This window comes from Typopeltis vanoorti, chromosome 5 (genome assembly GCF_054136105.1).
Source record: "Typopeltis vanoorti isolate ZY-2024b chromosome 5, IOZ_Tvanoo_1.0, whole genome shotgun sequence".
Classification (NCBI taxonomy): domain Eukaryota; kingdom Metazoa; phylum Arthropoda; class Arachnida; order Uropygi; family Thelyphonidae; genus Typopeltis; species Typopeltis vanoorti.
The window spans coordinates 38,164,059-38,179,644 of NC_143553.1; the positions used below are offsets into that span (position 1 = coordinate 38,164,059).

Consider the following 15,586-nt stretch of genomic DNA (forward strand, 5'->3'; position numbering starts at 1 on the left):
ATTGGAACTATGGAATGTAGATTATGAGGAGAGATTAAGAATTCCTGGCCTCCAGATGCTAGAAGAAAAAAGGATAGAGATCTACAAACTTATGAAAGGATCATACAGGGCACCGATAGATTGAATTTTTCATTTTATGGAGGGTGGCGAGAGGATGAGAAAGCAATCCACAGAAGTTGGCAATGGATGCAGTCAAAGTGTGAGAGCTAGATTTCACTCTCACAGAGCAGTGCTTAACTGGAATCGCTTGCCTTTGGAATTGGTATGTGCAGGTAATGTGATGGAATTCAAGAGAACATAGGATGTGGTGTGATATATGACCTCCTTCAATGATTCCCCTGAAGGTCTCTCATAATAATAATCATATTATGCACATTTTTAATAATCCTCTTTTCAGTGGTTTGTTATTCCAATAATAGATCTCATACTTAAAAAGATTAAAAATTACATTGTTTTTATAATTATTTTGATAAGGCATGAAACATAAACAAAGTTTGTGAGTGAAATGCATTTAATGAAATAGGCCACATATTTATGCAGCAGCCGACAGAACATACTTTTCTCATGCATGTTACAATGTTACACATAATGACGAAAGTTGCTATCCAGATTGAAAGGGAGTGTACTCCGCATTATGAGACACACACTGGCAACTTGAAGTAAGGCAACTCTAGTTGTGAAATTATTTTATAAACAAAGTTTGATCTACTCATGTTTAAGTAAATTAAACATAAAAATGGAATAATTTCTAGTCGTATAATTTACTTTCCTTCTCAGAAGAAAGAAACTGTTATGATATATCATCAATGCTAAACAAAAGTCAAAGACCTACAATCTTTACATCAGTTCTACAAAATTTTCCATAACAATATATATGGTTAACCACCACTAGCCAACACAATTATAACAACTTTACTAAATCACTTAAGGAATTGAACAACGTAGATACGAATATAAATTAAATTATACTTTAATAAATATTTCCGATATTTCGGCAACGTCACGTTGCTATCTTCAAAAGGAACTTACAAAAAAAAAAAAGGCATGTGCACGTAGGCACTACAAAACAGTAACTGAGAATGAAGTGATGAAGCCATTGTTCTCCTAAAAATCCTCATGGTGCCCTCTAGCAGGCCAAGTAGGTATTCTTGGCTGTTGGGCTAAAGGTCTGATGATGTAAGCTTCCCAAATTTGGGTCAGTCGCATACAACCAAATTTGTTGAGGTTTGGAGAGTTTCTTAGGGCTTAGGCTGATTCCATAAATAGTCTTCCGAATTTGTATTTGCTATTTTGTGGCGTGTATCCAGAGCATGGTTTGCAAGACCAGAATGGCTGTACTTGTGAAAATGGATGTAGTCCTTGTGTTCAGAAATCCTGATATTCGCTGTCCTGTCTGTTTGGCCAAAGTAGGACAGTTTACAGCTGCAAGGGACCTGACATACACCAGGTAGGTCTGGGGGAAGTGGTTGGTCTTTAGTAGAGAGGATAAGGGATGCCAATTTTCTGTATGGTCTGTAACAGGAGGTCAGGTCATGTTTTTTTAAGATTTTGGTAATTTTTTCCGAGGTGCCTCGTAAAATATTACTAAATTACCTACCTCGGATGTAGGGAATGGCGATGGATTTAGAGTAATCCTTGTTGTGGAGGGAGTTGTGGTTTGTAGGTTTTAATATTTTTTGGATTTTTTTTTTGGGGGGGGGGGGGTAGCCATAGGCTGAGAAAGTGTTGAGGATGTGATTTAGTTCAGTGTTTGGGGCCATGTCGTTAGAACAGACTAGTTTAGCCCTGTTGTATAGTGTTTTTAACTACCCCATATTGTTGTGTGGGGGGGGGGGGATTGTTGGTGAATGTATCTGCCTGTATGGGTGGGTTTTCTATAAACTGAGAAAACCAAGATTCCATCAGGCTGGCAGGTGAGCAGTGTTTCTAGGAAAGGGAGGCTGTTGTTTTCCTCTTTTTCCAGGGTGAACTTCATTCTAGGGTGTTGGTTGTTTAAGTGTGTTAAGAAGGAGAGGAGTGTATCAGAACCATGTGGCCTGATGGAACTTTGGTTTTCTCAATTTATAGAAAACCCACCCATACAGGCAGGTACATTTACCAACAATCCTTCCCCCCCCCCCCCCCACACAACAATATGGAGTGGTGAAAACACTGTACAACAGGACTAAACTAATCTGTTCTAACGACATGGCCCTAAACACTGAACGAAATCACATCCTCAACACTTTCTCAGCCAATGGCTACCCCCCCCAAAAAAATATTAAACCTACAAACCATGCACACACACCCCCCCCACATCCACAAAAAGGATTACTCTAAATCCATCACAATCCCTACATCTGAGGCACCTCGGAAAAAAATTACCACAATCTTAAAAGAACATGACCTGACCTCCTGTTACAGACCATACAGAAAATTGGCATCCCTCATCTGCTCTACTAAAGACCAACCACCTCCACTAAATCTACCTGGTGTATACCAGGACCCTTGCAACTGTAAACTGTCCCACTTTGGCCAAACAGGCAGGACAGCGAATATCAGGATTTCTGAACCCAAGGACTACATCCATTTTCACAAGTACAGCCATTCTGGTCTTGGATACTCTGGATACATGCCACAAAATACGGTGGAAGAAAGCTACAGTAGTACAACGTAGCAAATACAAATTCGAAAGACTATTTATGGAATCAGCCTAAGCCCTAAGAAACTCTCCAAACCTCAACAAATTTGGTTGTATGCGACTACCCCAAATTTGGGAAGCTTACATCAGCAGACCTATAGCCCAATGGCCAAGAATACCTACTTAGCTCACTACAGGGCACCAACAGGACTTTTAGGAGAACAATAGCTTCATCACTTCATTCTCAGTTACTGTTTTGTAGTGCCTATGTGCATGTGCCTTTTTTATAAGTTCCTCTTGAAGACGGTAACGTGACGTTGCCGAAATATCGGAAATATTTATTAAAGTATAATATAAATTTATATTCGTATCTACATTGTTTTCGTTAAGTGATTTAGTAATGCATAACCAACGTATAAGCCTGTCTATGAGAGTTATAACAACTATTGGAAATATTGGAGTGATTAAGGGTCGAAGCTATATAACTTGAGCAGAGACCTCCACATAGCCTTTAAAGGAATGCATAGAACAGACAAGGCTTCTGACCTAATTCCAATCCTCACCTTCTCGTGGTGCACCCTGTTCGGTATCTACATGGATACTGAACAAACGAGGAAGGGCTGGTAATTTGGGATTTAGCCGATCAAACTATATTCTTATTGGCTTAAACTAAAATATAGAATGATGGTACGACATGACCGAATTTCATGCTGGCTGGGGTGTCTCATTGTTGTTTTCGCCAGGGAACTAGGGCATAGAGCAAAAAGTCAGCTACTGGAACAAATCCTAAAACCCACCTCAACTCAAAGGCACCAGAGTTCAAGATCAGTACTACCACCATAAGAAGCCTGAATGGCAAAGAAATGGAGCTAGCTGAGGAATTGGATAAGTACCAGATCGACCTGAAACAAAACAGGAAAAAACTGGTGAATCTTTCTGAGCAATAAATACAAAATGTTATATTCAGGCAATGAAAATCTAGGAAAAGAAGGAGCAGCCATAGAATTCAACACTAAACACAAGGCTAATCTTCTTGATGGCAAGCAGTCTCAAGTACAGTGATGTGGACAAATATCAGAATGGGGAACAGGACAATGAGAGTTATTTCAGTTATTTGTGCCTATGGTCAACCACAGAAGGTTCTACTAAGGTAGAAGTGGAGGAATTTTTTAATGCTTTAGAGAAAGCAACTGACACAATGAAAAAGGAAAAGTTGGTCCTTGTTGGGGATGTAAATAGCAAAGTAGGAAATGATTGTCAGACATACAAAAATATTTTGGGAAAATTTGGAGAAAAGAGCAAAGCTAATAATAATGGCAAATACCTATTGGATTTCTGCTGGACATGGACTGGTTATTACTAACACAATGTTCCAATATAAAAATGTGCACAAATTCACATGGAGAGAAGAGGCAAGAAATAAGAAAAGTCTCATTGACTATGTTATTGTGGAAAGTGATTTTCCTCCCTGATGCAGGACACCAGAGTGTACACAGGATTTGAAATTGGAAGTGATCACTATTTAGTCTTGAGTAGGATAAAATTAAATTTCATACTGAAAAGAATAACATGTAAGAAAGTTTTAAAGCGAATAAAAGTTGAGCAGCTCTCAGATGTGAACTGTAGACTAAAATACACAAAGATTATTGAAGAAAAAATGAAAGAGTTTGAGAACAGGAATCAAACCTTGGAGATTCAGTGGCAAACTCTGAAGAAAACATTGATTGATTCTGCCAGAGAGGCATGTGGTGAGGTTGTCTGCAAGAACTCAATTTTACGAAAAGCTATAAAACGTAATCTACAAACAATCACCAAGTCTCCACGCCAAATGCTCTTAATGCCATGCATCATTTAAATTTTAATTAATTTTACTGTCATTACAGCATTCTTTTTTCAGCATTTAATGTTAGTGTATCCATTTCTTCTCCTGAAGAAGCCTGACAGCCTTAAGCTGGCGAAACTTGCAGACGATTGTGTGTATATATATATATATATATATATATATAAAGAATCATGGTCCAATAATAAATCCTAATAAAATGTCTCATATTTATACACAAACATTATTCAAGAAAAAATAAAGAGTTCGAAACAGGAACCAAACCTTGGAGATTCAACGAGAAGCCCTGAAGAAAACTCTGAGTGAATCTGCCAGAGAGGCATGTGGTGAGGTTGTCTGCAAGGATAGAAAAATATTGGACACATGAAGTTAAAGAGGCAGTAAAGGAAAAGAAGAAAGCATATCAAAAGTTCCTGGCAAATAAGCAGCTGTGCTCTTAGAGAATACAGAGACCAATGCAATAAAGCTCAACACACTGTAAAACTAGCAAAGTCTTAGGAGGACTTTGATAAGAACATAGAAAATAAATATCAAGAAGGTGGTAAGATATTCTGAAGGTTGTAGAAGCTCAAAAATGGAGGAAAGAGTTCTGTTAAAGGAATTAGAAATGATAAAGGTGACATGAAAACAGGAGATAAGATATCCTTGAAGTATGAAGTAATTACTTCGAAAAATTGCTAAATGAAACAAGCAGTGACGATAGCAGAGTGGTAAAAAACATTGACCAGACAGGAATACATATCCTTACTTAAAGTAGAAAACGCCATCAAAAGCCTGAAATGTGGAAAGGCAAGTAGGTGATGTTCGACCAGAAATTTGCTCAAGTATGGAGGTATAAAAGTCTTACAGCGGCTGCACTGCATAGTTCAGAAGTACTGGACAGAGGGACGAATTCCCGATGATTCGAGTATAGTTCTCATAGTACCCATATATAAAAAAGGGAAATAGAACTGAACATGAGAATTACAGAGATATTTCTCTGCTGAGTTCCTGGTAAGATATATGCAAGTATACTTGAGAAATGGTTGAGAAGGATTGTGGAAGATAAGCTTGGTGAAGAACGAGCTGGATTCAGGCAAAATAGAGGCTTCAGGATCAGTTTTCACTTTACAACAGATACTTGAGAAATCATGGGAATATAACAAAGATCTCTATTTAAGTTTTCATGATCTAGAAAAGGCATATGACAAGGTGCCAAGAGAGAAGTTATTTGAAACGCTACAGTTATATAGTGTCAATGGGGCATTATATCAAGCAATACTTAGTCTTTATTTGAGTCATAAGTTAGAGTTAGAATTGAAGGAAGTACAGGAAGATGGTTTAATGTTAAATCTGGTGTTAGACAAGGATGTACATTATCCACTCTGTTATTCATTATCTATATGGATCACATTATGAAGGAAAGTGGTATTAAACATGATATTAAAATTGGAGATGTTAATGTCAACTCTTTGTTTTATGCAGATGATGTTATACTTCTAAATCCGCTACAATTCTGCAAGATTTCCAGACTAAAGTGAATAACTGTTGTAATAGACGTGGTACTGAATGTCAACATTAAAAAGACAAAGACAATGAAAACAGGCAGAAACATTGAAAATATCAACTGCACTGGGAATGAAGAACCTATAGAACAAGTAAAACATTTCAGCTACTTAGGCACGATTTTTAGTGAAGATGGTAAATTAAATATGGAAATAGACAACAGATTCAACAAAGCTGGTATGGTAGGAAGTCAACTGAATAATTTAAATATGGAATAAGAGATAAATTAGCCAAAACACTAAATTAGCTGTATACAAGACAGTGTTCAAACCAGTTTTAACTTATGGATCTGAGAGCTGAGACAGAAGTAAAACACTTAACCAAAGACTAGAGACGGCAGATATGAGAGTCCTGAGAAAGATTATAGGCGTGAACAGATGGAATCAATGGCAATATCATATTAAAAACGAGGATATTAGAAAAGAACTTGACATTGTCAGCATCCAGGAATGCATTATCACAGCTAATCTTTCCTCTCCCACTTAAATAGAATGGGAGGAAAGATTAGCAAAACAAGTGTTCTCTGCCAGGTTGGCAGGAAAAAGACGCAGAGGAAGACCAAGATATAGGTGGATTGATAAAGTAAAAAGTGCCTTAGAAGATAGAAATATAAGATCTGATAATGTTGAAGTCTTGACAGGTAACAGACTGATTTGGAAGGAAATTGTAGATAGGAAGTTAGTAATGATGTAATTGTTCATCTAGTACTATCATATCCTGTACACCCTTGAGGGTATATATCAGGAATTTGATGATGATTGGAAATATCTTACCAAAACACCATAAGTACAATGTGTTAAAAGAAATTCACTACAGTAAACTCTACTTTTGAGAGAAACTTGTGACATGAAATTAAAAATTATCAACACATTAGCACAAGAAAAATATATTTAATATATTGCCAGATATTTCAGTTTGAAAATAATGAACTATCATCAGTGGTTTGACAGGAAATAGTCTTTTACAAGGTAGAATACAAACAATTGATCATTCAAAATTATAACAAGCCAAGTAATTTTACATCGCCAGTCACAATATCATTTCAATGAAGAAAGATAAACATAAGAATTCAGAAATAAATGATCTGTATAAATTTACAATATCACACAAAAACCTTAATTTATAAAATCATATTAAAGATATTATCATTAGACAGATGTACTGTACTATCTAGAAGGTATTAATTTAAAAAAATAAATAATAATAATAATAATGTGTTATTCGGATCAAACTTTCCCATATTTTTGACAAGGATATGCAGTCATTCCAGTACCCAATTAGGGAGATAAAGTAAGGCCTCAGCATTCTCTTTGAATAGGCTTTCGAATTTATATCGACATCTGTGTAGAAGGCGAGTTTTAGACCAGAGAATGTTGTGGTTTCTCTATTTCGTGTTGTTCCAATCCAGATTTATCAGATTTGTTGTAAAGAATATAAGATTGATGTTCTTGTATTCTATTTTCTATAGAGCGTCCGGTTTGTCCAAAGTAAGAAAGAGGCAGTCACAAGGAACTTGGTATACACCAGGAAGAGACATAGTTGAGCATTTATCTTTAGACAATGGGAAATAGGTGGATATTTTATTGATAGGAATATAAGTAGCTGTTAGATCATATTTCTTCACAATTCTTGAAATTGGTTCTGAAATTCCAGAGATATATGGAATTGGAACTAGACGTATAGATTCTTTGTTGTTTTGGTTTGGCTTGTAGGATTCAAACATATGTTGTGTAGTGTTTTTGGAGAAAGCATTTAGTTCAACTCCCCATCTGTAACTGATGGGGAGTTGAACAATTAGTTCTAGCTTGTCGAATTAAACATTTTATGATTCCTATCGTGTGAGAAAGATGATGAGCAGATTGTTTGAGAATGTAACGTCCAGTAAACGTAGGGTTTCTGTAAACGGATGTTGTTAAATTACCTGATGGTGAGCAGAAGAGAAGGATGTCTAAAAAGGATAATTTGTTATCTTTTTCAATTTCCATGGTGAACTTCATACAAGGGTGTAAAGTATTTATTTTGGCTAAAAAGGAAGGTAAGGAATCTCTGTTGTGAGGCCACACTGCAAAAATGTCATCTATATATCTAACCCCAAATGAAGGTTTTGGGTATATGGATAAAAAAAGGATGTCTTCTAAATGCTCCAAATAAAAGTTGGCTAGAGCAGTGGAAAGTGGACTTCCCATGGCAGTTCCTTTTACTCGGTTGTAGAATTTGTTTTGACACAAGAAATATCTCGAGTGCATTACAAATCTGAATAATTTTACGATATCTTGTGGGAATATTTCAGTAAGTAATTCTAAAGTCTTTGAGAGGTACATTTGTGAATAGAGATTCTACATTGAAGCTCACCAGAAAATTAGTAGGTTGGAAGGAGACATTTTCAGAACTGATGATCTAACAGCTACTTATATTCCTATCAATAAAATATCCACCAATTTCCCATTGTCAATGACAAGGATATGCAGTCATTCCAGTACAAATTAAGGCGATGAAGTAAAGCCTCAGCACTCTCTTTGAATAGGCATTTGAATTTATATCGACATCTGTGTAGAAGGCATGGGAAGACATAGCTCAACTATGTCTCTTCCTGGTGTATACCAAGTTCCATGTGACTGCTTTCTCACTTTGGACAAACTGGATGCTCTATAGAAAAAAAAAAGAATACAAGAACATCGATCTTATATTCTTTACAACAAATCTGGGAAGTCTGGATTGGCACAACACAGAATAGAGACAAACCACAACATTCTCTGGTCTAAAACTCGCCTTCTACACAGATGTCAATATAAATTCGAATGTCTTTTCAAAGAGAATGCTGAGGTCTTACTTCATCACCCTAATTTGAACCAGAATGACTGCATATCCTTGTCAAAAATATGGGAAAGTTTGACCCGAATAATACATTATTTATTATTTTTTTTTTAATTAATACCCTCTAGATACACCACCTGTCTAATGATATCTTTAATATGATTTTATAAGTTAAGTTTTTTATATGACATTGTAAATTTATACAGGTAATTTATTTCTGCATTCTTATGTTTACCTATCTTCAGTGAAATGATATTGTGATTAGCGATGTAACATCACGCAGCTCGTTCTAATTTTGAATGATTGTTTGTATTCTACCTTGTAAAAGACTGTTTCCTGTAAAGCCACTGATCATTGTTTATTTTCAAACTGAAATATCTGGCAATATATTAAATATACTTTTCTTGTGCTGTTGTTGATAACGTGTTAATAATTCTTAACTACATAAATTATCTACTAGAACAAACTTCCTGTGGCCACTATGAGTTTAGCCTCTAGAGAATGTACTATAGAAAACCTTTCATGGAATTATAGAAAAAAATAAATTATTACAGAGATTTATAAAGCAAAGAGAGTTGCCTTGGAGAAGCTATCAATAATAATAATAATACAGGACAATGAGGGATATTAGGTTTGTGATTTTTTTTTGGGGGGGGTTTACTTTCCCCCATTGTTGTTTACACTATACACTATTATAAATAACCACACATGCCTATCATTACATTCAAAGTATAGGACAATGGTCACCTAGTTTTCAATGTGATATGGAGTGAATCTATATGCTAATGACCAAGGCAATATCAGGACTCTGGAATGTTAGTTATGTGAAGAGGTTGAGGGAATGAATTGCAGAGTTCAGTGGATAGGACAAAATATATATATATATATATATATATATATATATATAAAATAGTGAGTGACATGTTCTCTTTATATTTCATTTCACAAATAGGCTAATATGTGAAATACAAAAATAACATCGAATAATAACAGGTTAAAAATATTTAACTTATTGATAAATCTTCCTAAATGCTTAAATTAATTACTTAAATAAAGAGCCAATAGGCTTCATTTTGGCGATGTAACATAGTGACATGTTCACTTTATAATTCATTTCACACATAGGTTACATGTGAAATACAAAAATATTTTTAACCTATAATAATAGGTTAAAAATATGTAACGTATTGATAAATCTTAATTGCTTAAATTATTACCTCAAAGGGTATACATTATATGTATTTTTTTTTTTAAAGTAGATAAAATATGAAAAAAATAAGATGTATGCAGATCATGATAGCACACTTTGTGAAGTATATTATATGAATTATCATTTTGAATATGAAAATTATGAACTGATATGTAGATATCAGTTCATAACACACACACACACACACACACACACACACACACACACACACACACACACATTAGAAATTAAATCTGCTTTTCCAAATGTAAAAATTAAATTTTTATGATGCCAATAACAAACTTAAGTGGTAACCAGTCCTAAAAAGGACTGGTTACATGAATGGTATTTCACATGAATGGTAACCAGTCCTAAAAAGGACTGGTTACCATTCATGTGAAATAACTTCATATAAACAGAAGATTGAATTAATCAGTTATATAGTCAGATGTGCAAATTATCATCTGTTCATTCTTTTGCCAAAAAACTATATTAAAACAACACCTGTCATCAAGTTATCGTAATGTGCTATTTATTTTATTTACATTGCATCCACTAACAATATGGTGATTGTTATCTATGGGTTACTGTAGAATTATCTAATCCACACAGATGTATTTGAAAGATTTTTTTTATTATTAATAATAAGTAAAAATAGTTGAATACTATGAGAAATTGTAATAAAATATTTTTACAATGTAAATTTCTTCAAGGAAAAATGTTAAAACATGAAAGAGGGTAATTTTGTGAGGATACATGGTTTCATATATATATATATATATCTAGTAAAAGGTTTAAACATGCCTATATAACAGATAAATTTGATCCATCAGGAGTAGCAGTCATGAGAGACTAGATAGGCATGAAGAGCAGAAGAGAGATGTCATAATTGACAGAAAATGAGGGGGAAAAGAGAGAGACAATGCCAATTAGAAATCTGATGTGGGTGCCAGAAGTGAAATCAAAGAACTAGAATTTCCATTAAGGAATTACTCGTGCTGTATTAAGAAAACCTTTTCCTTTTGAAGTATTATAATCAGTAGGTAGGTATCCACTGTCTCCATTCACTAATTATAGTGAGTTTATTTACAGAAAATGCAATGAAGTATATGATTCTAATGGATTAAATGTAACAAATGTCTAAAACAAATATCCATTCTTTGGTATTTGAAATATAATATCAAGGTGATATATATATATTCTAATTCTGAGAAAATTCAACTGCATTCTTAGTCTTTAGAAACAATTTCATTAGCTTTTTTAAAAGCTAACAAGATTAGATATTTCATTGCAGTTTTTGTAAATAAACTCACCATAATCAATTATTGGTTTATTCTGTGAGACTTTCATCAAATATTATACCTGAGGCTATTTGAGATAATCTAATTCATCCAAAAGATGAAAGAAAATAAAGTAATTCAAGATATTAATATAATTTCAAATCAAGTTTAATGTGTGTTACTCATATAAGGAGGGAAACTATTACATGTGATTATGATGTCTCTTCACTTAAAGGTGCTTATAATCTTTCTCTATTTCTTAAACAATATATGTTAAAGTATATGTCTGACTTTAGGAAAACACATTCCTTTATCACACAGAGAACATAAATGTCTTATTTAAGTTAAGGGATATTGCATTACATCCCATATTGTTTCTTAGCCGAATAAGAAACTCAAAGAGTTTCATGCCAAATATAGAAACTATATAAAGTTCGGCGATTCCAAGCGTAAGCAAATACCTGGATAGTGCAACACCTGATCCATTTGGTAGTACAAACTGAGGCAACTCATAGTGAGGGTGGAGCAAGCTCCGATCACTATTCTTGGTATTTACCCATAATGTGAACTTAGCTCCTAGGAGCTGTATTACTGTTCTACATTATGAGAGGTCACTACCCAAACTGGTTTCAACCTTTATTGAGGTCTCATCAGTGAGTAGGTAGACCTAGTTAATACCAAGTTTGTAGCAAACAGAACTTACATTCCTTGTATGAGAATTGCCAAGAAGGTGTCCTAATAAATTAATAATTATATGAAGAGCCAAAGGCTTCAATTCGGCGACATGAACTTATTTAAGTTAAGGGATATTACATTACATCCCATATTGTTTCTTAGCAGGCTAAGAACAATATGGAATGTAATGTAATATCCCTTAACTTAAATAAGTTCATGTCGCCGAATTGAAGCCTTTGGCTCTTCATATAATTAGTAATAAATGTCTTATGTTTAAATTAGTGGTTGTTAAAGACTCTTCACCATTACCTATCTCAAGATAACATAATTTAAAGCACAAATTGTTTCATAGTTTGTAAACTTTTCATGATATATTTGGAAACAAACAATTTATATTTTTAAAATTTGATAAGAGTTCATCAAGAGAAATCTGTTAAATGTTCATGCACTTCCATACTTACACATTCATGTGTTTAAAAAAAAAAAAAAAAAAAAAAATTATGTGCTGGTGTAGATGATATGAAATTAGAATAATGAAAAAGATTTGATCCCCAATTGAATATAATATATTCTTCAATTCAGGTATTTTATATAAGCTTGCTAAATATGATAACTCATTTCTTTAATAACTCCTGCAATGATCTACATAGTTTTTTTTTTAAACATCACAAAATATCTTACATTATAGCATTTTTATGTGAGGAGACATAATTAAAAAAATATATATATATTATTCAAACACTTACATCATGCTTGTTCTCTGGTGAACTGTAATTTTTATACAATTTAGGTCTGCGGGGTGGAAAACCATGAGGCAACAAGAAACTAGAGGAGCTTTCCCTCTGTAATATAATGTAGTTATATATTTATACATATGAAAATATAATTTCCTCATCAATATAAGCCCATTAACTTGTTTTCTAAATGAGCACTCCCAATATTAAACCACTGGCTTTTTACTGCAGTTAAATTAAGACATGAATGATATGAAAAAAGTAATTTTTGACATATCTTTGGAGAATTCTCATGTTTGCTTTAAAATTTTTGGTATACAAATTTCTTTGTCAACATGACTATGAAGTCAGTTACACAGACTCAACGATCAGATCATTATGGCTGAGACCACAAGAACACTTTTGCAATTGTAACATATCCATTCTGGAAAATCGAAGTAATAAGCAGAATCAAAACCAAAACAAGAATAAAAAAATCAAATATACTGGAAAAACTGAAATCACGATCCATGCGTTTGAGCAGAATCACACTTCATAGATTGAAAAAGCTATTATAACTGACATACAAAATAATGCCAGAAATTATAGCCATAAATGTCCACTGCTCCGTGATTTCAGAAATTTGGAAGCTCCACCACATGCAAATTAATCCAAGATTTCTGCCAATAAGCAATAAGCCAGGAAATTCAATGCAACCATAAAAAAAAACTAACATGACATAGACCCCACTTTTATTCCTTTGAGCTCTGAAAATGGCTCACACACTGTCAAGGCATTTTTATCTTTTATTTTTAATTTTTAGTTCATTCTTCTGTTTTTAATTTCCATATTTATCTCTATTCTATTCCCTTCTGGAAAAATAAAAATAAAAGCTCCATGCATTGTTAATATAATTGATAGTTCTTAAACTTCTTTTATAGTTCATTATCGCTTTAAGAGTTAGGTTTATATTTTTGCCAATTTTATATTTTCTGATGTTTCATCAAAAATTTTAAAGCAAAACATGAGGATTTTCCAAAGGTATGTCAAAAATTACTCTTTTCATATAATTTCTTTTTCAATATAATATTTAAATACATATCATTCATGTCTTAATTTAACAGCAGTAAAAAGCCAATGGTTTAATAATAGGGGTGCTCCTTTAGAAAGTAAGCACAATGGGCTATAAGTATTGATGTCTACTTTGAGGAGTAAATGAAAAAATTTTCAGAAAAATATATATAATTTCATCATTTTTATTAAATGAGGATCGCAAACTCTCATGTTTTACATATTACAAGAAAACAGATTTATAGAGAAAAAAAATAATCTAAACACAGTCATTAAAAATAAGATTAATTACATTATAAAAGTTATGCTGGTTTTAAACGAGGTTTGTATGTCTGAGATAAGTAAATAATACCTTATTATTTGACATCCAGTAAGTCAAAGAGTCATTGAGGGAGGCAATACATCACCCACTCCAGCTTTTATACCTTCTTTTAAACAAATTCACACTAGATACACTCACTACTTTAATAGGCAAACTGTTTCACTCACTCACATTTCTCATTAAGAATGAGAAATGTGAGTGAGTGAAACATAATTAACTGAATACATCAACTATAATATTTCATCATTCATATCATGGACAACTTCACAGAGAGGAGCAGCAACAATGTAGGTACATTTAAACAGAATGTCGGTTGCACCTGTGAAGGCAGAAGGATTCAATATTAAGCTTGCGCTCATCTGTTCATCCAATGCAAGTGAGAATTTTTAGATAAATAAAAAATAACAGAAGTTTAAATTGAATCAGTTTTATTTACATAATGCTGATTCTGTTTCTTTTTCTTGCTTTCTTACTTTTGTCTTAAATGGTGGTTTGTATTTTTACCTTGCTTATTGTATCTATTGGGAAATGATGGTTAAAACTTGGAAATTTAAATATTTTCTCAAAATATTTTATTAACATGTATATAAAACCCTTAGGTTTTATATACATGTTATATACACAAATAACTGCATTAGTGCATTTCTGGCTTCTGACTGGCAGCAACTCAATAAATAGTTCAAAACATCTAGGCTAGAATCAATACATATACAGGTAGCCTTTGCTTAAAGCGATTAATCAAAGGCTACCTGTGTCAAAGTTAATCAAAGGCTACTGCATATATCAAAATTGCATTAATCAAATCTAATAATCAATGGTAAAAATTACAATTCGTCCATGATCAATTACTGTATTTACTGCATTTTTTTTTTTTATGAAAAAAGTTATCAAGAGTCATTTGAACAGTTTTAGCTTTTTTCTTATCCGCATAAATTCTACAATAACAAGAAAAATGACTCTCTAGTTCTCGGCAAACAAGCATTCTTCGATTAACATCTGAATTCATATCCATTACTTGCTACTTAAGCGATTCTAAACGCGAAATATTCCATCCAGTTCTTTGACTGTTATCTCCTTTGGAACCTCATCTTCTCATTCCATTTGTTTATTGACTTCATATGTGCGTTGTCGTTCAATTACAGCAAGATTGTTGTCACTGAAATCTTTTGAATTTGAATCCAATAATTTTTTTAACATCTTCTGCATTAATACCTTCAAAACCAAGGTCTTCACCAATTGCAACGATTTCTTCAACTACATTATTCATAGGATTTTGAAAACCACCTAAGTCATCAGCACATTCTGGCAAAAGAAGACACTTGCTCCCATGAGTCATGAATGTTTTCAATTGTGTGTTGTTTAATATTAAAATTTTTCCAAAATTCTTGGAGCCTAATCGCATTTTCTCCCGTTGTTGTTTCTACTGCCTTTGATAATGTCTTTTAAGAAAATAGGCTTTGTAAAGTTGCAATGATGCCCATGTCCATAGGTTGTAGCAATAACGATGTTGCATTTGG

At 33.4% G+C, this 15,586-nt stretch overlaps 1 protein-coding gene across 3 annotated transcripts in view; it reads right to left on the reverse strand.

Annotated features, from left to right (window-relative positions):
- LOC150106324 (M-phase inducer phosphatase-like) overlaps positions 1 to 15,586 on the reverse strand; it is a 349,715-nt gene that overhangs the window by 167,837 nt on the left and 166,292 nt on the right. For all 3 annotated transcript variants that reach the window (XM_090392364.1, XM_090392361.1, XM_090392362.1), the window contains exon 7: positions 12,710 to 12,805. In XM_090392364.1, coding sequence (XP_090248490.1) covers positions 12,710 to 12,805 — 96 coding nt within the window. The remainder of the gene's footprint in view (positions 1 to 12,709; positions 12,806 to 15,586) is intronic.